Source organism: Aythya marila (genome assembly GCF_965140915.1).
Source record: "Aythya marila genome assembly, chromosome: 2".
Classification (NCBI taxonomy): domain Eukaryota; kingdom Metazoa; phylum Chordata; class Aves; order Anseriformes; family Anatidae; genus Aythya; species Aythya marila.
This window is the reverse complement of record NC_139043.1, coordinates 1,480,042-1,502,448: the sequence shown is the minus strand read 5'-3', so window position 1 is coordinate 1,502,448 and position 22,407 is coordinate 1,480,042. Positions and strand designations below refer to the sequence as shown.

At 54.5% G+C, this 22,407-nt stretch overlaps 1 protein-coding gene across 3 annotated transcripts in view; it reads right to left on the bottom strand.

The window, feature by feature from the left end:
• The window catches only part of SETD2 (SET domain containing 2, histone lysine methyltransferase), a gene marked incomplete at its 5' end in the record, with an annotated part of 50,803 nt that overhangs the window by 5,803 nt on the left and 22,593 nt on the right, over window positions 1-22,407 (bottom strand). For 2 of the 3 annotated variants that reach the window (XM_082753685.1, XM_082753684.1), the window contains 10 exons: window positions 797-908; window positions 2,706-2,845; window positions 3,027-3,161; window positions 4,328-5,012; window positions 8,271-8,451; window positions 8,988-9,036; window positions 17,144-17,785; window positions 19,697-19,825; window positions 20,412-20,546; window positions 22,084-22,210. In XM_082753685.1, the coding sequence (XP_082609811.1) occupies window positions 797-908; window positions 2,706-2,845; window positions 3,027-3,161; window positions 4,328-5,012; window positions 8,271-8,451; window positions 8,988-9,036; window positions 17,144-17,785; window positions 19,697-19,825; window positions 20,412-20,546; window positions 22,084-22,210 (2,335 nt within the window). Of the gene's footprint in view, window positions 1-796; window positions 909-2,705; window positions 2,846-3,026; window positions 3,162-4,327; window positions 5,013-8,270; window positions 8,452-8,987; window positions 9,037-14,317; window positions 14,495-17,143; window positions 17,786-19,696; window positions 19,826-20,411; window positions 20,547-22,083; window positions 22,211-22,407 lie in introns of those variants that run through there. The other variant, XR_014316943.1, reaches the window with a different exon arrangement.

Here is a 22,407-nt window from a genome sequence, read left to right as displayed (position 1 = left end):
GGGCGTTATCCCAAAAGAGCCATCGGGCTGGCACCGCTGAGACCCTGTAAATCTGCACCCTGCTGCCACGCACGAGCCCGGGGGGATTTCTCCCTCCAAGAGCCCAGCTTGCCCTCACAGCCAGAGCCATCTGGAGCGTTCCTGCAGCTCCCCAAAATGAATTTTTGACGCTGAGCACAGCCACGGCACCGCAGCCACGCTGGAAACTCAGAGGATTGAACGCGTTCCCCGAGAGCACCCAAAAATCCTTCAAGGCATGCGTCTGTGGGGTCACTGTCGGCTCCGTCACACCCCGGAGAGCTCCCAAAACGGCAGCAGGATGCCAGAGGCAGACCCAGGACAAAAATCCTTCCAGGTTTTTTTTGGATTCCTCCGCGGAGTCGCAGGAAGAAACCACTCGGCGGCGGAGCAGCCGCGTGCCAGGTCTTCGTTCACTCCCTAATTAACTTTTTTTTTTTTTTACAGGCAGATAAATATTTGCAAATAAAGTCGTTTAAAAGCCGACTCTCCGGGAATCCCAGCTCAAGCGCTCTGAGGATTTCGTTAACCCCTGGGATCCTGGTGGCAACCGGGACGTGTGGGGAAAGGGACAGGGAGACGTCGCCTCCGGTATCGAAGGTGAAAATCAGCCGGCAGCATAAAGACTGCTGCAAAACTGGAGAGGGCTGGGGCTGCTCCCGGAGTTACAGCCTGATAAAAGCACTCCTGGCCATGGCTCTCATGTTTTCCCTGCTCTCCTCGCAGGAGGTGAGGAGGTGGAAGCGGGAGCTTTCCCCCCCTTTGACCCCCCACTCACCTTCATGGGGTTTTCGTCGTACGTCGGAGTCCCCAGGTCCATCTCGGCTTCGTGCTCGAGGCTGGCGTCATCCCCCGGGCTGTCCCACGTCGGGGGATCCCACTGGGTCTGCCTGGAGAAGGAAGAAAAGAGCTGTCAGCCCCCAAGGAACCCAATCCTGCCCGCAGCAGCTCAGCAGGAGCAGCTCGGGCGAGGCACCACGGCTCGCTCCGGCTCCTCAGGCCAACGAGAAGGGAATAGAGGCCGTGCTCACGCGGGATGGATGGAGAAAATCGGGCTGAATATCCCCAGGTTGGGCAAAATCTGCAACGGGGCTACAGTCCTGGAGGCGAGGATGGCTTCGAGAGGGGCGTGAGCGCGTGGGAGCAAGGAGAGGATGGTGCCAGGGGGCGAGAAGGACATCGGGGGAGGAAGGAGGCCAGGAGGAAGCAGAGACAGCAGGACGGATCGGGGTGGTGCTGCAGGGCACGCAGGGGCTCCCAGAAGGTAGGGAGAATGACTTAAAAGCAGACTAAACAAAAGGGGATGAGAGGAGGGAGATCTCCAGCAGCCCTCCTTAGGCACGGAGGTGACCTAACGCAGCAACTATTTTCCAGCTCCGAGCTGCGCCTGCGTGGAGCCGGGCCGTGGGCTCCTCTGCGCGGGATTAAAAAAAAAAAAAATAGTGGAGGTCTGCTTCGAGCCGCTCGTCTGAGCTTTTTGGGGTGTGTGAGCTGCGTCCAGAAACCCTGCCCTGCTTTAAGGCCTTTTACTTTTTAGGGAAACGCTGGGGAGAAGCATCAAAGCCTGCCTGTTTCAGACACAGCTTCATACACCTGACGGCAGGCAGGTAGCGTTTGGATAGTGAGTAAAATGAAATATTCAACTCAGAAAGCGCACTGACAAGTGAAGATCTCCTTCCCTCTCCCAGCCTTGCTCTGTCTGAAGCTCCAGCAGAGAAGGATTTGCAGAAATCTTCCTGCACGTGTTCCTCTGTGCCCCGCGAGTGGTTTCTGGTGTGACTGGTGAAGGCAGAATTCCTCACCGCCAGGTAAGGCTCGGTGGTGCCTCCACTTCCAAACCACAGCTCAGCACAAACACTTTTTTTTTTTTATTATTTCCTGGGTTTGGAAGGGCTCCTGTTGGGCTGCCGGCGCCGCTCTTGGTGCTGAAGGGAGCAGGAAGGAGGCTGAGAAGCCTGATGCAGAGAAAATGCTTGCACGGAGCCATCAGCGCGTCGAGACGCTGTCAGGACTTGCAGGGAAATGCTCAGCCTTAACCCTTTAGGCAGGCGAGTTCCCACACAGGTCTCACTTGAGGTTTAAATAAAAAAATAAAATAATAAAAAAACTTTCTCAGAAGTGTAACATTTACGATATTAATCCCTGATATCAGATGGAAAAGGTGAGGGTGAGAAGAAATCCTCCCTTCGGAGGATTTCGCAGCTCCCAAGGGCTTGGAAAGGCTCCGCAGAGCAGGGCTCTTTGCCTGGCACTGCCACCAAAGCCACACGGGTATTTTAGGGACATGGAGCAGCTGAAAAAGGGAATGTTTTTAAGGCAGTGATGGGACGAAAAGAAGATTTGAAAAGAAATAAATGACCTGCAGTAAAGGATCTGCACAACCGTGTCCTACAACAGGATCTACACCGGGTGGTGACTCCGAAAGGACCCAGGTGGGCTCAGAAGCCCCCAACCTGCCCCTTTTTCTGAGACACTCGAGGCTGAAGGCATCGTTTGCGAGGAAATGATTTGTAATGTGTCAGTGTAACCATCCCACTGCCCCTGACACGTGTGGTGTGCTGCCCAGTGCCACCGCAGCTGCCCCTCTTCCACCTGGCTCCATCGCTGGAGAGAGCTCGGCCCCGAAGCAGCACAACGCTTCCCTCATTATCCTTTAGCTCGTTATCCCCTTCCTCATTATCCCTTACCTCGTTACGACGTGGTAGTAGTAGATCTTCCCCTCGGGATCCCGGGCTGTTTTCCAGTTGGGCGGCAGGACGATGGTTTTGGGTTTCGGAGGGGACGGCGGAGGCAAGTCCAGGAGGTTATTGCTCACCACAAGCTCTGGCTAAAAAAAAAAAAAACACAAAAAAAAAACAAAAAAAAACACAGGAGTGATGGAAAAAAAGAGGGGCAGCAGCTGGAGGTGAGCAGGAGGAGCTGCTGGAGGGAGCTTTTTTAGATGTCACAGCACCCCGGGGTCACCAAATGCGGGTGGAAACCCCCCCGGACCCTCCTCGAGCCGTTACCTGCTGGATGGGTTGGGGCTGCCCGGCTGCCACGATGGTGGTGACGGCGGTGGGGGGCTGCACGATGACACCCTGGGGGTGAGCCGTGTAGATCTGCTGCCCCTGGATGTACTGGAGGCCGGGCTGTGCGTAACTCTGAAACGAAACACAAAGGGAGTTGGGGTCAGCGTCGGTCCCGGGAAGGTCGGGGGTGAAGGGGACGGAGCAGCTTCCCGCACCGAAAATGCCATCGTGGAAGGCAAATGAAATCTGCCCCCTGCTTCCAACGTGCAAGGAGGTCCAACGGAAAAAAAAACGGCGATTCTGACCCAAACGAGGGATCTCTGAGGTCGTCAGGTGTGCGAGGAAGGCGGGAGGAACTCGAAACTAAAAGTTTTGGGCGCTCTTCAGCCTCACCGCGACACGTCTCCGCCTGCTCCCCGCTGCCCAAACGCAAAAAGCCCCAAAGATGGGAAAAGACAGCGAAGGAAAGGTCCAAGAAAGCCCCCAAAAGTGCTTGAAAACCCGGACATTTTCCTCTCCAGGCACCAAGACCCAGAAGTTACGGGGAGTTTGGCACAGCCCTGTCACTGCCTCCACCATGGGAGGAAGGGAAGAGAGGTTAAGGGGAAGAAATCTCGTGTCCCGAAGGACTCGGGGAAGGTCACACCAAAATCAAGCAGTAGGAACCAGTGGCTGAGGCTGGATTCAAGCGAATTATTATTTTTATCATGAGGTCTGCAGCCATAAAATGGCCCAGGTGTCAGCTTCGGGAAGAAGGAGGCATCGGCAAGGTGCCGACCAGCTGCAAACTTCCTTGGAAAGGAAGAGGAAGAGGGCTGAGAGCGAATTTTGACACATTTCCCAGCCCCAGGCTGAGCCTGACTGGTGGGGATGTGTAATTCTGTGAAGGAACGCGTAATTCAAAGGGAACAGAAAGCAAAGGTTGGCCTGTGGGGCTCCAGCCATCGAGATCTGGCAGCTCCAGACCCCGCTTCTAGCTTAGAGCTCGTGTAAAGGGGGTAAGAAACATCTCTGCCCAGCTCTGAACTGCTGCCTGGCCCCGGTGGCTAGGATCTATCGTGTTTGTGAACAGAAAACGAGCTGTATAAATGGTTTTTTCTCAGCCCCTGGGATGGGATTTTATCTCCACGACGCAGCCGAACACCAGAGCGAGGCAGGATGGCCCCAAAAAAACACGAGCGAAGGGTTCAGACAAAGCGTTCCCCCTCTCAGGCTGGCCCCGTTCCTTTTGGGGGCGTTTCAGGCCAGGTTTTCACCCCCGAAAAAGTGATGTTTACCCCCAGGGGGGGAATTATTACCTGTACAATCGGCGGGGTGGTCTGCGAGTAGGGGGAGGTCACCCCGTAAACAGTCTGACAGGTCTGTCCCTGGTAATATATGGCCGGCTGCGACTGGGCCGGCGAATATGGCTGCTGCACCGCCACGGCCTGCTGGCTCGAGTCCCAAACCCCGTAACTTTGGCCCTGCACCGTTCCCGGGGTCGGCACGGGCAGGACGGCCACGTTGGCTTCTTGGTGGACCACGCCGTCCCCCTGCGGGACGTACGGAGGCGGCGGCGTGACCTCCAGGGGGGTCGCTACATGTTGGACTACTGGGACGGGCTGCGGGGGGGCCGGCATGGTGGCGGCGTCCACCGAGTGGCCCACCAGGGGTTGAGGGTGCTCGTAGGGGGCCGGGGAGCACATGGAGTCCATGCTCGGGGTGGGCAGCAGCACCTTGCCGGCGTTGGGGTTGCTGGGGTCGACGTAAGCCTGCATGGGGTAGCCGGGCGGGTAGCCGAGGAAGCTGTGGTGGGGGGTGGCGTAGCCCATGGAGTCGTAGGGAATGGGGGAAGCGATGCCCAGGTTTTGGAGCTGCTGCTGCTGTTTCTGGGCTTCCCGCTGGGCCACCTCCTGCTCGAAAAGCTTCCTGCGCTCCTCGGTGGAGAGCTTGTTGCGGTCCTTGAGCCGGACTTTCTTCTTGGATGACGCTGGCGTGTCGTACCTGGAGGGGGGAGAGAAGGGGAGAAAGCGGGTGAGGTCTCAGCGGGCTGCGGGTTCTGAGCAAAAAGGAAGGGGCTGCTGCTCGTGGTGGGTAATAAAGGTGCTCCGGCAGCAGCAGCTGCCCCAGTTCTTTGGTTTTTAGCTGCCTGACTGCGTGTGGTGAGCCACGGAGAGGAGGAAAAGAGGAGGAAGAGAGGAGGAAGAGAGGAGGAGGAGAGGAGGAGGAGAGGAGGAAGAGAGGAGGAGGAGAGGAGGAGGAGAGGAGGAGGAGAGGAGGAGGAGAGGAGGAGGAGAGGAGGAGGAGAGGAGGAGGAGAGGAGGAGGAGAGGAGGAGGAGAGGAGGAGGAGAGGAGGAGGAGAGGAGGAGGAGAGGAGGAGGAGAGGAGGAAGAGAGAAGGAAGAGAGGAGGAAGAAAGAAGGAGGAGAGGAGGAAGAGAGGAGGAAGAGAGGAGGAAGAGAGGAGGAGGAGAGGAGGAGGAGAGGAGGAAGAGAGGAGGAGGAGAGGAGGAGGAGAGGAGGAAGAGAGGAGAAAGAGAGGAGAAAGAGAGGAGAAAGAGAGGAGAAAGAGAGGAGGAGGAGAGGAGGAGGAGAGGAGGAAGAGAGGAGGAAGAGAGGAGGAAGAGAGGAGGAAGAGAGGAGGAAGAGAGGAGGAGGAGAGGAGGAGGAGAGGAGGAGGAGAGGAGGAGGAGAGGAGGAGGAGAGGAGGAGGAGAGGAGGAGGAGAGGAGGAGGAGAGGAGGAGGAGAGGAGGAGGAGAGGAGGAGGAGAGGAGGAGGAGAGGAGGAGGAGAGGAGGAGGAGAGGAGGAGGAGAGGAGGAGGAGAGGAGGAAGAGAGGAGGAAGAAAGAAGGAGGAGAGGAGGAAGAGAGGAGGAAGAGAGGAGAAAGAGAGGAGAAAGAAAGGAGGAGGAGAGGAGGAGGAGAGGAGGAGGAGAGGAGGAAGATGCCCACACCCTGCTGCTGCAGGAGGTCCAAAATTGGAGCAGAACCAACCTGGGGAACCCAGCAGCAGAGAGGGGGGACCACATCCACCACCCCCTGGGCCAAAAGGGAACCCAGGGGGGAGCGGAGAAGCGAGGAGCCCCCCGCACGGGGTGGGCACCACCGAGCAAGGGACCTCGGACAACAACACAGACCCCAAAAACCCCAAAACTCCTATCCCCTCGGCGGGCTGCCCACGTCTCAATTCCTTTTTTTTTTTTTTTTGGCTTTTAGGGCGTGAGCGGGGCTCGTTTCGAGCTGTGCCCCATCCCTCCTGCTGGCAGACCGAGCCCCCCCAAGGCCCCAAAATGCAGACGTTACGAAGAACAATGGAATGGCAAGCAGCACGGTGCTGGTTGGGGTTATGCTATTTACTAGACCGCGGTTTTAGCTTAAAAAAAAATAATAAAGTGTGGATTTTTTTTTAATTTTTTCTTTTTTTTTTTTTTTTGGAAGGCTTCAGAGTTTTCGTCCTGCGACGCGGAGCAGCTGGAGGGATTTTTCCGAGGAGTTGAAAACAAAACAAAACAAAATAAAAAATAAAAAAGCCGAAGGACTTTGATCAGACCTCAAGCATGGAAAATTTCAGATCAAAGGTAGATATTTTGAGAAGTTACGAGTGTGGTAAAACAGGGATTACAAGCAAAAATGGTTTGCAGCCATAAGGAGAACGGATCCTACAAAGCATCCCGTCGATGCTTTAATATCCCAACTCCGTGTTCATGCGCTGGGTTCACATATCAAAAGCACATTGCTACCAACGCACCCCCCCCTTTAAGATGTTCCTTCGTCTCCTCGCCTTCCCAGAGTAGCTGCGAGCATCTGGTAATGGGAACCTCATTGAGAGGAAGAGTTTCCTTTAAAGAATTCAAGTCCCTTCCTGGCGCCGCCTCGGGAGTTTACACGAGAGGCAGCTCGCGTGAAGGGGAGGGCAGGAGAAAATTGGGGAGGCGGCGAGGAGTGCAAACCCTCTCCCCTGGTTGTTCTCTGCTCCAATCCTTCCTACTCCTTTTCCACCTCTTCCTCCTGCGCTCCTGTTGGTGGGCTCCGAGAATTTGGAGCCTTTCCTTCCCCAAATTGGATCAAACCTGGGGCACGTGCACCACGGAGGGAAGAGGGAAGGGGGCAGAGCTCCCCAAAGCTCCGCTCGCGTCGGGTCCGCTGGGAGCGGGGGTGAAGGGGCTACAAAATGCTGGAGGGCAGAAATGGGGCGTTTTTGGGGTTTCCGTGCCCCGCAGGGATAATCACAGGATCGTGGCTTTGGGGTTGATTTTTTTTTTTTTTTTTTACCCAGCCATTTCGAACTCTCCCAGCGCAGCTCCTGGTAGGCTCGCCTGGCTGACTCACCAGCGATTGTTCCCTAATTAGGGGACACAGTAATTACGAGGTTGCTTCAGATCCTGTTGAAGAGGGACAAGAGGAACCCGCCTTCTGTAAAGGAGATCCCTTTGCTAATGGCACTGCCTGTCGTGTCTTCCCTTTCTTAATGAATAAAGAGCTGTCGGGAAAGGAAAACGGGTGCAAGAGAAACAAAAATAGTGAGGGTGGAAGTGCCAAAGGGGTCACAGAATCACAGAATCACACAGAATCACAGAATTTCTAGGTTGGAAGAGACCTCAAGATCATCGAGTCCAACCTAGAAATTCTTCAGGTCACTTAAAGTGTCCTGGGGACAGAGGCACATCCTCACCCCGAGCATCTCCAACCCATCTCAAAGCCTCCCAAACCACCCTGCTGCTCCTCCTCGGGGAAGGGGACAGGAGCAGGGGGGCGGTGGTGCCCAACGTCCCTCCTCCTGGTGCTTTTCAGCTGGCTCGTGGCTTTTGGGGGATGTCCTCTTGGTGTTTTGTGCTCAAAATGCTGCTTGGCGTGGGTGCTGCACGTCCTCGTGCAGGCGTGGGCTTGCTGCAAGCTCAATTTTATGATTAAAATGTACAGGGGGGGGATAGGTGGCACAGGGCACAGGCTTGGGGGACTCTGAAAACCCCTTTACTGAGAGCCACGGGTAAATCCCTTTAACACCCAATCCCCCAGAGGTAGAAAACACCTTGTGAAGATGAAGGTGAGCCTCACCAGAGGGTCAAGGAGCCTCACAAGCCCCAGAACGACGACTGGTCGGGGAGCACAGCTCGCCGTGCCCCCAAGAGGAGATTTTCTCCCCATCCCTGCGTGTTTTCGGACACCATCTGGGCTGATTTCCCCAGCGTTTAGCCCTGGCAGTGCTCCCAAGCACCCAAAACCTGTGCCAGCCGTGCCACGGAGGTTTCCCTGGACCACTTGCCTGTCCTCTGGCCTCTTGGTGCCGCGCTCGTACGCCGAGGACGGCGGGGACAGCGAGTCCCTGCGCCTCTTCTTCTCCTTGCTCTGGCTCTGCCGCTCGGGATCCCGCTCCCGGCTCAGGACGGGGTTTTTCGGGGTGGGAGTCTGATCCCTGTGGCCAGACGCCTCTCTCCCACGGTCGGCTGTTAGGGAAAATGGGGTGAAAAGAGAGAATTTTGTTACAATTCAGCGCGTTTCGAGCTGCCGGGAGTTTCAGTGGCTCCTCTGTCTCAGCCAACAGAGTCTCCATTCAAGCAAATTACAGGTTGCCTCGCATCAGCCTCGGGCCTGCAGTGTGGTTAAAAGAAAACTTCCATCTTAATTTCTATTTTTAGGTGCTCCTCCGGCCCCTGAGCTGTTACCCAGTGGCTGAAAACGCATCACGCTTCGTTTTAGACCCCACCAGTTTCCCCTCCTCCCGTTCTTCCAGCAGGAAACCTCTTGCGGGGTGGAAACGTGGTGGCTCCAACCCTCAGCACGCGTCTCCCGAAGAGTTTTTACACCCAAAAACTCCTTCATAAAGCAAAAAGTTCCCCAAACACATCGACAAAGAAGCTCAGTGAGCTTCTTTGCATCTCGGGCTGGTTTCGCTGGACTCGGGGCTCTTGACACCATACCCTGTGAACATCCATCTGTTTTCTAGGATTTTTTTTTAATTAAAAAAAGCATCAGGACGTACCGCTGCTCTCCTTTTCTGCTTGACTCTTCTTCGGGATTCGGTACACCTCCTGCAAAACAAGCCACAAGCCGGAGTCAGATTTTCAGCCGGCCACGGGAGAACACCCCCAGCGCCCGCAGGGCTGCAAAACCGTCTTTTGAAGCAAAGTTCTGGTTTTAAGCAAACCATCGTGGTGCTTTCTGTGTGCTATCCTTCATCAGCAATCCCTGTTTGGTGGGCTTTTTGAGCCAGCGGGGCTGCCGCTCTTCCCAGCTCTACGCTGGCCATCCCACCCCCACGCCACGAGCTTGGAGCTCTGTTGGAATAAAGAACGATTTTAGCACCCCCGACCCGTCCACCCCCACTGCTGCCCACTGCCTGCAGCCTTCCTGACCCATATCTGAGCGTTGATGCCATTCCCAGTGCTGAATGATGCACTGGGAGGCAAAAAATATCTCTTTAGAGGCACGCAGAGTGAGGTGTGCACGTGTGATGCAAGCATGGTTCAGTGGTGGAGCTGGCAGTGCCAACTTAAAGGCTGGATGAGGTGATTTTAGAGCTCTTCTCCCACCTGCACGATTCTGTGATTTAAAAAATACATAAATATATTTTTTGCGTGTTTTTTCTGGACGTGTTTTAAGGCAGGTCACGCTGCCCAACTCCTCGCACCACCCGTTGTAGCCCTCAGACAGGCAGCAGGAGGCTCTGCCGAGCTGGGGGGGAGCTTGCAGCACACGGCTGCTTTGTTAGGGAGGTTTTTCGTGCCTTGTAAAGGTTTTTGGAACATCCTCCGGCCACCTCCTGCCCTTTAATCATCCTGTCTGATGGTTCCAGGCGCTGCTCTGAACCCCCTCTGCTGGCACCGGCCGACAGCCCCCGGTCCTCATCCTGCCCCCGGGCTCGGGGGGTGCTGGTGGTGGAGCCAGCAGGCTCTGCCCTTCATTTAAAGACAAAAATAAAGGCAGAAATAAAAGGAAAAGAGCCTCGAGGAAAGAGCCAAGAGGGTGTGCACCGTGCCAGGCTGGGGGGGAATTCTCTGTGACCTCAGGCTTTGGGGCAGAGCCCACGTTTGTGGAGTGTGCGCCATGTGGTGCCGAGCTACAGCACCCTCGTGAGTGGGAATGACTTAAAAACACGTCCATCAGCTCAGCAAAACGGGGCAGGACCTGGAAAGGAGGATGAAAAACTTCTCAGAGTCCTGGTTTTGCACACGTGGGGCTTGTCAGCGGAGGGCACGTTACCCAGCTGGGTCCCTGCTGGCCACGAACCGAGCGCTTCACGCCCCACCGTGCTCTCAGCTGTGATTTTCCATGAAATATTCTGAAACACAGCGTGCAAATGACGTTGTATCCTGCCAGGAATGCCAACAGTGCCACCTGTGTGATGTACAGACACTATATCATGTGCACATACACCATATACACGTACACACTACATATATAAAGAGGAAAACTGACTGTCTGAGTCCCAATCTCCTAAAAGACAATGCTCCTTTTCATTTTATTTCCACCTCGGATCGTGCCCTTGCTCTCTGCCCTCCTCAGCAGCAGTTTCAGCAGCACCTACTGTTATTTTCTGGCCGAGCACAACCAGGTAAAAGGAAATAAGGTCAAAGACAAGAGGGCTGGGAGGCCACAGAGATGTAGAAGTGGCCCAAAAGAGGAGCACTCGGAGATGAATTCGCAGAAGAGGAGACTAATTCCTAGAAGACAGCATTAGGGCTAGGGAAGAGGGTGCTGTGGTGCGACGTGCTGAGATCCCAGACCTCTGAGTTCATTAGGGGGGGTGTTTTCTTAGGGTTAGAGACCAAGCAGAGGCAAAACCTGAGCAAAACCTGCTCCACGAGCCTCGGAGCGGAGTTAATTCTCCTCAATGCAACAGCAAAGGCATCAACACAACCTCGATGCCCTGGGGGAAAACACCGTGCTTGTGTAGCACCAAAATATCCTTTAATTGAGGGGATGGATGAGGCTGAAGGGGATTTACAGGGGGAATGAAGGCTGCTTGTGTTATTCCACCAGTGCTGAGCGCTGCCTACCTCAGCTTTGGGATTCAAAGCTATCCTGAACTCAGAAAGCACAGAGCTCCAGCTCAGCGTGGCTGCAGGATCCTCACCTTTACGTAACCTTCATTATTTTTAAGAAATTTGCTGCTGAAGCAGCTCGGGAGGAGGGCTGTGCTCACCCTGCCAAGTTGAGGGCACGAAAGCCACGGTGCCTCGGTGCCAGGGGGGTCCCTCTGGCTCCTCGCCTGCTTTAGCAGCAGCTTAGGGCAGCAGGAGGAGCCCTCCGAGCCAAACACCACCTTTTCCCTTAAAAACATTGACTTCTCAGCCCTGATTTTGTTTTTTAAAGGTGGTTGGGAATGACTCGAGGGTCGCCCCGGCTGACCTCAGCCCTCAGCAATGCGCCCACCTCCAGGGCTGTGGTTAAGAAGGGAGCCCGGGCTTGGGGAGCCCTGCTTTTTTATTGTTTTCCAGAAATCAGCACGCGCCCCGTGGGCTGAAAACATGAATTTTCCTTCGGTGAAGGAAAGGAAGGAATAAGGGATCCTCTTGTGGGCTGGTCGCAAGTCACAGCCCCTTCCAAAGTGCTCCTGGAGGCTGTACGAAGGGATTGGGGCAGAGATTTGTCTTAAAGTAGGGTCAAACACCTATTTATTTTTCCCCTTTTTCTTTTTTTTCCCCTCAATTCTCCTCTTTTTAAACAAAGCCTGGTGCACACCTCGCTTCTGTCCTGCTCTGGGCTCTGCCAGGCTCCCCGCACCGCCGTGATCCTGCTCCCTCCCCTGGCTTCATTTCCATTTTCACCTGCTGGATGAATTCAGCGCCTGCCCCGACCTCTTTCAGCCCCGAGAGGCATTTATAATCTGTAAATACGCCCTTTTTAATGTTCTTCCTTGCTCATACATTCACTATGGATGAAAAGACCTGAGGTTTATGGCGTGTTTTGAACTAAATCTAGGGAAATAAAGCGGCACCTCGCTGCTTGGGGTGGGAGGGACGCGGAAGGAAGCCCCTGGGATAGGAAAACCTACACAGCTCTAAACCTATAAGCCAAAAAACCCTGCGTGGGACAGAGGTGACTTCCCCTGGAAGGTTAGAGGTGTGGCACAGCAGCGCCCCAAGTTGTCCTTAAATCCAATTCTTTAAGCCCTCTCCAAGCTGAATCCCGGAGGCACAAGCGACCAAGTTATGCGGGAGGATTTCTCTTCCTGCCTTGCTCCTGCAGCCCCAAAAGCACCCATTGGTGCTGGATTTTCCTCTTTTCTTCTCCCCCTCCTGCACCAGCACCCCTAAAAGCCCCTCCTCGGATGCAGAGGGGAGCAGCACGCCCTAAAACCGAGCAGAGCACCCCGGGCAGCCCACGCCGCGCTCCCACCGACACCGACTGCGGAGGAGCCACCGGGGGCACGAGGTGCCAAGAATGAGCCCCGAGGGAGAGCAGCAGGGGCAGGAGAGGAGGTGCTGGCTCCTCCCAGCTCCAAAAAAATAAACAGCAGGGCACGCAACGTGAAAATAGGGGAAAGAATGGTCCAAAAGGATGGTGAACTGGAGCTGGGTACGGCTGGAGCACGGCTCTGCACGCAGCAGAACCGTCAGCACTGCTCCGGGGAGGAGCAGAGGCAGCAGAGCCTTTGAAAGGGGCAGAGAGCAGCGTTTGGGATCGGCTGTATGGAAAGCAGATGGTGGCCAAAGCAGAGGCAGGGAGAGCTGCAGAGCAAGGCTGGGTTATTTTGGGAAAGGGAAGGCGCGAGCTGGAGCGCCCGGAGCTGCTGACCCGACGGGAGGGCCGCCGGCGGAGCCCCCAGGCGGTTCTCTACCTTGGAGAACAGCTTTTAACGAGTTACACCAAAAATTAGCTGCACGATTCGGGTCTGCTACGTGCTTAAGAAAAGAAAAAAAAGCCCTGAAATGAGGCCGGCGGGCTGCAGGCACGCCCAGGAGGGGGGTGGGTGCAGCAGGATGCGCGTCCCGAGCGCGTCCCCACCCGCGGCGCACGTGCGAGAAGCTACAGGACGATGCTAAGGCAGGGAGGGGAGCAAGGACTGAGCCCAAAACTTCCTTAAATTAAGGCCAAAAAATAATAAAAAAAAAAAAAAACAACAGCCTGGCCGCTCACCAGCGCCCATTGTTTCCACGAGCTGTAAGTTCTGACAAATTATAAGAGCCCTAATTAGAGCGTGCCGGAGGGAGAGCAGCTTCCCCCTGCTGCCCTCTGAAGATGTGTCAGACGGGATTTGGAGAGGTGAGCTGGGGGGAAATGCAAAGCTCGGCTCCTCGGGGCCACCCAAGCTCTGCCGTTTCCTATCAGGAAAACGATTAAGCCCCCAAAAGGGGGTTTTGAAGGAGGGCAAGTCCACCTTGATAAAATCAAACAGCCTGGGCATCGCCTTGGCACTGAGCTGGTAAATTGTTGGGGAAGAAGTGTTTGGGTAAAACCCTTCAAATCCAAGGCGTTTGGTTCGTTCCAGAGGGGTTTCTTAAAAGAAAATAAATCTATTTATGAAAAAAGAAGGCTTCAGGTGGTAAGGAGAAGGTTTGGAGCCTCCCAGCTGCAGCTCTCTGGTTGTCTAAGGGATGGATTTGAGATGTGACGGGTAGCAGAGTGCTGCAGGACGCTTACGGGATGGGCAGTGGAGCTGTAGGACCCGCAGGCTGGCTTTGGGGGGCCCGAATTAGGAAAGCACGCCGCGCTCAGCCCCAAACCCGCCCGATGCCCCTCAGCACTGAGAGGTCACCCCACAAAAAAGCCACCACTGCGGCTCCCTAAGGGCTTCACACCCACAAATCCCAAGCACCAGAGGGGTGCTGCACGTCCTCCGGCGCCGACCCTACAGCAGAAGGTGCGGGTGCTGCCAGAACACGCCGAGATGCTGAGAGAGAGAGAGAGGGGAGCAGAGCGGAGCCGTTGGCCATATATCCACGGGGACCTTACCTGCTACGGGACGGGAGCACAATCCTGGGGTTGGAGGGGGAAAAAGCACCCGGAGAGCCCCGCGCGCTCTCCAGCCCCCGTGGTCGGGTCCGTTTTCAGCATGGGGGAAAAATGCACCACGGCCCCGGAGCTTGGGATCCGCGGGCACGAGCCCAGGCTGAAAACGTCCCCCTTTTTGGGGGGGGTGTGAGGGGTGTGTGTGGTGCTGGAGGGGGGGATGTAGCAGCGGCCACAGCTCCCTGGGGGTTACGGGGCCGGCGTGGCCGAGCCCCGTAAGCCAAGGCAGCCGTCCCCGTGTGTAGAGGTAGAGAAAAGAGAGAGCTCACTTAATCCTTTCATGCCAGGAGCTGGTTTTTTTTCCCCCCCGGCAACGGACGCAGCAAAATACCGTCGGCAGCGCCGAGTTAACCACACCTCTGTCCTCTTTCCACCTAATCACTTTGCTCATGCATCACCATCCAGCTTCCCAACCATCTTCCCGTCTCTTCGCGGCGCGCACGCTACGTTCGCTCCCTTCTTCAGCACGGAGTTGGGACAAGGAGACACATGGTCAGCTGGTGATGTTAACAAGCTCCTTGCTGCCCTGAGAAGCTGGATGGAAATGGGTGAAATTACCAGGGGGGTCATCAGCACGACCGGAGCAGGACATAGCTTAAAAGTCACGAGGTTGCAGGCCCCCCCCTCCCGGCCACCCTCCTGCCAGCTCCGTTTCTTTTCCTTCAGGCGTCTGCCACCTGGGGCTGCGCTGTTGTTGACCAGAAACCAGTTAACCAGAGGGCAGTTAACCAGAAACCAGCATCCGAGAGGTGAAAGGCGGACAGAAGCAGTTAACTCGTGACCGAGGGCGGCACAGGAGGCACCCACGGGGTGGTGGTTTTCCCCAAAAGAGCGCTCTGCTGTTCGGGCCGTGCCCCACGGGCTTTTTGCATCCCTGCCACGGCACGAGGAAAGTCCTGAGCACGCCTAAAAGATCACCGAGGGGGACGTGAAGCCACGTCCCAGCTACCAACTCGCACGGGTGACAGCTCCAGAGCTCCACCACGGGCTGCAGCACGAGCTCCCCGGGTACCCCGAGCTCCTCCGAGCTCCGGAGAAAACCCCAAACCTCCTGGGACCAGCAAGTGTCAGACCAAATCCGGGCTCGCAGCGCAATTTTGGAGAAGTGCCCCGTTTTGGGCAACTTTTTCCTTAGTGCCTTTCCGTGTTTCCCCTGTGCTGCTCCAGGTTTCAGCCCTGCAGCACGTGAAAACCCCGCGCTGCAAACACGGGGCTGGGGGATCCCCACGAGCGCGTCTCCAAAGCAGGAGCTCGCTTTTTTTTGTTGTTTTCAGCTTAAACGCCCCCAGGGATCCAGGACTTCCAGTCCCACCTGGAAGGGAAAATCCTTTCCAGGAAGGAAAACGGCTTCCAGTCCCACCCCAACCCCAACCTGGCAGTGCCGCTCGCAGAAAGGAACCGTAAGAGCCAAGCAAAGCTAAAAAGTCTGCACACTAAAACCTGGTGAGCAATTTTTGGCACATCCACACGGTAAAGAAGGGAAGGAAGAAGAACCTCAGCCTGATTTTCTACAGCAAGACCCTTCAGCTCATGGTCTGTTTGGTAAAGTCTCGCCTCCTCTCCCGGTACGATTTATGGCACAAATGATTACGCCCAAACAATTCTGTTCAAGAGCAGCTGATTTTTCTGAAAATTTCAGCAATTAAGGCAAGATTTCCCTTAATTCTTACACAAAACTCTACGTTTTATCAAATAATGTTTGCAGCCAGGGTAGTGAACGGACACAGCCAGGGGTTTGGGGACTCCAAGCTCCCTGTGGCCTCCTCCACCTGCGCGTGGCACGGCGTCACGGGCACCACCACCCCTCCGAATTGTTCTCCACTACCCATTTCAGTGCATAAAGCAGCTCTTTGGCTAGGTGATGCACTCTAAAATGTCAATTTGCTTAAAGAGCACTAATTAAAAGCGGGCGGGTGCTTGATTAGGAGAAGGGCAGAACTCCTCCACCACTTTTTCCACCAAAGCTGCCCCGTTTGGAAGCTCTGCAGAGCCAGCAGGGACCCAGCTCCGTCTCAGCTGGATGCTCGGGGACGTGCAGAGGTCCCTTTCTTCTCCCTCCTCCTGTTCTGTTGGTGTGGACGCAGCCTCAGGGCAGTGCCTTTGCTCTGCTGGATCCCCAATAAATGCTTTCACACTTCCAAGCAAGGCTCTCGCCCTCCTTGCTCTCCCCCAGAATATAATCCTATCGCAGCAGCAGACCCACCAGGAGTTTCCAAAGACCTAAAGAAACCCCCAGAAAATACCTGAAGCGGTGAGCAACAGGTTACAGAACCTAATTTCACCCCAAATCTCATCAAAGATTGATGTCAGCTAAAGATCAAGTGGCCAAGAAGGCCACCTGCGCTGCTCAGGGAGGAGAGAAGGCAACCAGCAGCCCCAAACCCTACTCTTACATCATTTGCTCCAGCAAGATCTTGATGGAAGCGAACCAGCAAGCAGATGGATGTTCTAGCAGCCCTTAAAGGCTTAGATTAACACCCCAAAACTGAGTATTTATGGGTTTATATGCAAGCTACGCACATCTAGAGGTTATCCCAGTATTAAAAGCGGTATCAAGAGGCCAAAATGCTGCCAACAGATGGGTTTTTCTGGAGGCTCTGCACGTTGCAGATGTGGAGCATGTGGTAACGGAACAGGAAACGCTGACGAGCTTCCCATAATTTAATTTAAGAGGATACGGCTGCTGAATGGGCATCGAGCTGGGCACTGGGCATTCCAACCAGAAACGCTTCTCACGCTGTCGCTAGTTCCTTTTCCTGATCGTTTGGGAGGTGGCTCTCACCCACGTCCAGCTGCCCTCCCCCTGAAAAGCCCCAAAACCACCCCAAAACCACCATGAGATGACTGAGGTGTTTTTGTGGTGGCCAGCCTGCACCATCTTTGGCGCACACCTTTTGGTGTGCAACACCAAAAACCCCGGACAACACCACCTGGACAACACCTGGACCAAAACCACCTGGAAATCTGTTTGAAATCCCAGACGGGGGAGCTTGCGGTGAAAGGATGCACACAGAAAGCACCCAAAAAGCCCTTTAAGTAGCCAAAAGCAATCGTAGGTGTCAAAGATTTACCAGCAGGACCACGTCTCAGCCCGGCTGCGCCGCGTTTAAGGCCAACAACTCCACGTTGGCCTTCGCAGGGGCAGAGGTGGTGGGGCTGCGGGTACCCCGGGGTGCCTCTTACCTTCAGGTCTTTCCAGCTGTCGAGCAGCCTGGTGGCCAAGTCGCTGACGTCGACGATTTTGTCGGTTTGCTCCTGGCTCCTCTCGCTCTCCACGTCGGAGACGCCCTCCTCTTCGTCCTGAGAGGGCGTCTCCATCGTGATGGGCTCCTCCAGCTTCGCCCCGTTGCTCTCCTTCACCTCCACCTCAGGCTCGGCCTCCAGCTCCACAACCTGGGGTTTGCTGCTCTCCACCGGCACGTCGGCAGCGGGTTTCATCTCCTGCTGTTGCTGCTGCTCCTCCGACGCCTCCGTCGGGGCTCCCTCCAGCTGGTCCAGGTCCTCCTTCCCTTCCTTCCCCTCCAGCTCGCTGGTTGTGTCCGAGATGGCGCTGTCCATGCTGTTTTCACTGATAATTTTGAGCCTCCGAAACACCAGCTTCTTGGGGGTATCCGTGTCACCTTCCACGCTCTGCTTGGCGGATAGATCGGGCGTGTTGAGCGGCGTGTGAGCCCGCGACGTGTTCTCGCTCGAGTAGCCGTCGCCCTCGCTGAGCTGCGGGACAGCAGTCTTGGTCTGAGCCCAGCGTTGAATGATGGGGAGCACTTTGCTCTCCTCCAGCATGTTCTTGGTGGGAATAGGCAGCAGCTCCAGCGTCTTCATGATCTAATTGCAGGGAGAAAAGCGAGGTGAATACGACCGCGACAGGTCACGAGGGGACTGCCACAGCTGAACCGCAGTGGTGAGCTTCTAAAGAGGGCAAATAAACCCTGAGAGGAGAAAAAATAAGCAGTGGGTTGCAATTAAATCAAGTTCAACGAGCTCAGACACCTACAGGTGGCCCCAGCCGCTTCTGGGATGATCCACGCTGCCCCAGGAGCCAGCCTCTCAAACCAGCACGCAGTCAGGCACGCTGGAGTAGAGAAAATCTGCGTCTACCTAGAGCTCCCATCATTGTACACGTGAGTTTAAGAGCCCACGGAATAAAAAAAATTAAAACCAATCCCATGGTGGTGCAAAACCTCTCCCGAAAACAGAGCCCAGATCCCCAGCGAACAGGTTTTTTTTTTCTGAAGCGAGAGGCAGAAAGTCCTGTTGCTGCACTTCAACTTACTGATTTTTTTAAAACCAATCCTTCCGGAAGGAAGGACAGGGGATGGTTTTATGGCATTATGCTGATTTCTGCCATCTGATGGCCCGAAGGCCAACTCTTAAAACAATGACTGTAAAAAAATAAAAAACGAAGGGGAAAGGCAAAAAAAATAAAGTGTGATCTGACCCCTATGACAAGCCTGACTTGCAACTCAGTGAAGAATGATCTAGATTTTAAAAGAATGTGTTTGATTTCTAGAAAAACACCAAAGTTAATGGTGTAGTGACCAGATGCATGAGGAGTGGAGACAAAGCCCCAGCCCCAGCAAGTCAACGCTCTCGGGGACCCTCTAAGTGCTCGTGGGGAGCAGCTCTGGCTTTGAGAACAACGCCGAGTGCCTGAACCCACTCCAGATGCAGCAGGGGAAAAGCAGATGCTAACCTGAGCGCTGGGTTATGCAGACAAAGCTGGAGGCCAAAGGTCTTGCCTCATCCCCCAGAGCAGTAACTGCAACGTATGCGGGGCTCTGCCTGCCCTAAAATGATAACGCTGCGGTCGTGGAAGGGAAAACTCAGTGCAGGAGCGGTTCCTCCAGGAGATGCCACGCTTAACTCAGTCCTGGTACACTCTGAGACCCCTAAAAAAAGTTTTCCAGGGATTTACAGGCAGAACTTCGTGCAAGTGGCTGCCTCGTGGAGGGAGCATCTGAAGAAGTGCTGGACACTTTGGCTATGTTCTCATCAAAACCTGTGAGTCGGTGAAGTTAGGGAAGCAAAGAGAAGTCCTTGATGGCCGGGCTGCCTTCTGCCATGCCATCTTTCAAAAAATCACTGGGTTACGGGGCCGTCAAACATCGTTCCTCTTGGGGCCAGGGCGAGATGAGCGTGGCACGACCCAAACACTAAGGCTAAAAGAGAAAACCCGCGTGGAGCTACGGGAGCAGGCTCAGAAAACAAAAAGGGGGTCAGCAGCAGGACAGGCACCCTCAAGCCCTGAGGCTCGGGCAGTTTCTGCTTTCTGGCTGGATTCGGGGCAGGGTGAGCCTCTCAAAAGGCCCAGCAAAAGGGCTGGCAGAAGCCCCTTTAAGGAAGGAACTCCCAGATGGTTTTTGCGTGCGACGCCGAAGCGCGTACAGAAAACAGAAACCTTAAAAGCTCCACTTGGGCCCGTCAAAGCAATACCTCAGATTCCCTCTGTCGTGCAGTATGGAAGAAATAAAGATCGCTGCCGCTGCTGTGCAAGTCTGGCTCATGTCACTAACTCCGAAATCTAAGGAAAACCACAGAGGCAAATTCTTTCCGTGTATTTACTCCCCCTTAAAGCCGAAGTTTTAGACCGTAGCTGCACGGATACCTGCAGTTTGTTTTCACGGAGGCTTGGCATGCGGCATGCCTATCGATAAAAGAATCAGCTGCAATCAAAATAAACCCAAAGCAATTAGCAGGGTCGGCGAGGAAAGCCTCAGACCTGAGGCAAGGACTGACCTCCAGCTGCAGCTTCAGGTTGTTGGCGGTGCTCCCCCGGCCGTCGCCCAGCTCCGTCATCCAAATCCAGAGGAGAGAAAGCCCGTGGCACTCCAGGAAGGACTTCAGGCACGACTGCGAGTGCGTGTTCTGGATGGGCCAAAGTCACAGAGAGGCCACGGGAAGGGTCAGCGACACACAGGCAAAAAGAATTCGGGTTCCACATGCCGCGAGGGCTAAATGCTGCAGCGGGCATGTGTTGCTCGTCAAACCCCTCGCTGCTGAAAAAGCCCGGAGCAGGGAGCCAGAGCGAGGCACCTGCCGAGCCCAGCACGCGTCGAATGTGATTGAAGGGGACGTGGCTGCTGCCCTCGGAGCAGTAACACACGCAGCAGGTTTACAACCACTACCTGCTGCACGGCTCGTTTTACAGGATAGAATTGCACCAGGCGTTGCGCAGAAATCTGGCGGCAAGCAACGTGCAGGCTCAGAGATTAGACAGCCACAACGTCATTTGCTTCCAGAAATGGGCATTTCATGACCCAGGCACATCAGTTCCACCAAGCACAAGGCGAGGGCTACACCACACATGGCCTACAAACCAAGCAGAACTGCTCAAGCCCCCTCTCAGCGTGCTGGCACAACTCAGACACCGTTTTCTATTACCCCCCTCTTCCTCTAACGAGCTCTAAAATGACATCCTTTAATCAGCAATCCCTCCCTGGGAGCTTCCCACCTGTATGAGCTTGAGGCAGGTGAGCTTCTGCTCCAGCGTTTCGATGCGCACCATCAGCCGGGACAGGCTGAGAACTTGGTTCTTATCCGAGAGGCCCTCTCCGTTCTCCAGCAGGGCTTCCAGCTCCCCGTCCACCTGCCAGGAGGAAGAAAACGACGAGGCAATTAATTCTCCGAGCAGGCCAGGCGGATAAAACACCACCCTACCTACATGACGCTAAGGAGAAGTCCTTTCCCTGGCTTCGAGAGCCCCTCCTGACCACTGCTCACATAGCAAAAGGGCAAAGTCTGGCTTTAATTTGCCCCAATTTGGTTGGGTTTCGTTTATCTGCTGCGTTGTGGTTTCCATTCCACGTCGTTTAGGCCTTAAATGCCACGCAGAGCTGCACTGTTGCCACCAGCATTCGAGATGCACACCTCTACGCCACGCGCAGAACGCTCTGCAGGGGAAATTCCAGCTGGATGCCCCCGAAATATTTTCTGCTTGGAAATTTACCTGTTCGTGGAGGGAAAAACAGATGTGCACGAGAAGATTATCCTCGTTTTAATTGCAGAGAAATTTACTTCTCCGAATTCCTAGCTCGTATCTACATCCTTTACAAGCAGAGGCACATTCCTCTCCGCGCAGACACCGAAACATCAACCTCCACGATTAGCCTACTGCTCGGTGGCACCAATTCGCCTTTCAAACCCACCTACAGATGATTTATTTCCTGCCTCCCTGACTCTCAGACGCAGCAAAGGGAAACGAAGCTGGCCTTTTCGAAGGCAGCACCTCCCAAAAAAAGAGGTAACGTTATTTGTAGGAATAGGGCTTTGCTTCAAGCACAGAAAAATTCCATCTAATAGAGAGTAAGAAGAGTGGAAATCACTTCTTTGCACTCAGGAAAAAAACTCCTTTTGACCACTTTTCTGCAAACTTTCCTCCTCCACCTACCACACAAATCCATCGCTGCAACTCAACGTAAATTGAAGGCTCACGTAACCACTTGGAGAGGATTATATGCATGAGGAGCTATAAAAAGGCTTTAAAAAGTCTGGATTTAGCTTATTTCATTTCATTCCCATACATCTGCAAACACAACTGAAGCTGAAGTCAAAGCAAACACAACGCACGTCCATGCAAGTTCCTCGACGCTGACTTGCCTCTAGGCCAAAGCAATTAGAGGTTCCAATTTCACATCCTAGCCCGTGGATGGCAAACATCTGCACCATTTTAGCTGTCAAATTGCAGGTAACGTCCCACACAGTGAAGCCAGAGCTGTTTTGTCTTTCCCTGGAATTTAAAAATCACGCAACCCAGCAAATTGTGAAACCCACGTGGAATTTAGCAGCCTCGTCCTGGAACGGGAAGCGTACGGTGTCGACGGTGCTGGATGCACCCCAGACTGCAAGAGTCTCTCTCCAGAACAAGGAAATAAAGATTTAACTAAAGCACCAAGGTGTTCAACATGCCCCATGTGAAATAAAATGATAAAAACACATTCATGAAGACCAAGCCTTGAGGTTGCTGTGAGTCACGGACCCTAGAGGAAGGCTCTACTATAACGGTGACCCGAAGACTCACGAAGAGAGCATCATGCCCTCAGCCAACCCTCTGTTGCTGCTGTTCTTGAGGGAAAAACAAAAGAAAACAAACAACAAACTCACAGCCAGAGGGGAACGACACTCACCGAATCCTTCTTCCGGGAGCGTTCCTTTTTCATCTTCCCTCCTGCCGCTCGGATGCTGACCCTGTTCTCTCCCCCCAGGTAACCCCGGCAGTTGGCCGAGCCGCAGAAGCATTTCTGAGCTTCTTTGCTGTTCGTGGGCAGAAGCAACACACCAGTTAAAGAACGAATCAATGGCATTTCCAGTCAGCTGCTTCATCTTACTCCTAGGTGCATCCCGCTACTGCGATGAGAAAAGGCCATTACGGCACTGCCCAGGCACTTCTCTCTCTCTTTCCTCTCCGTTGTTTTTCAAATACCTGCTAAGCAGCTACAAGAAAACACGGA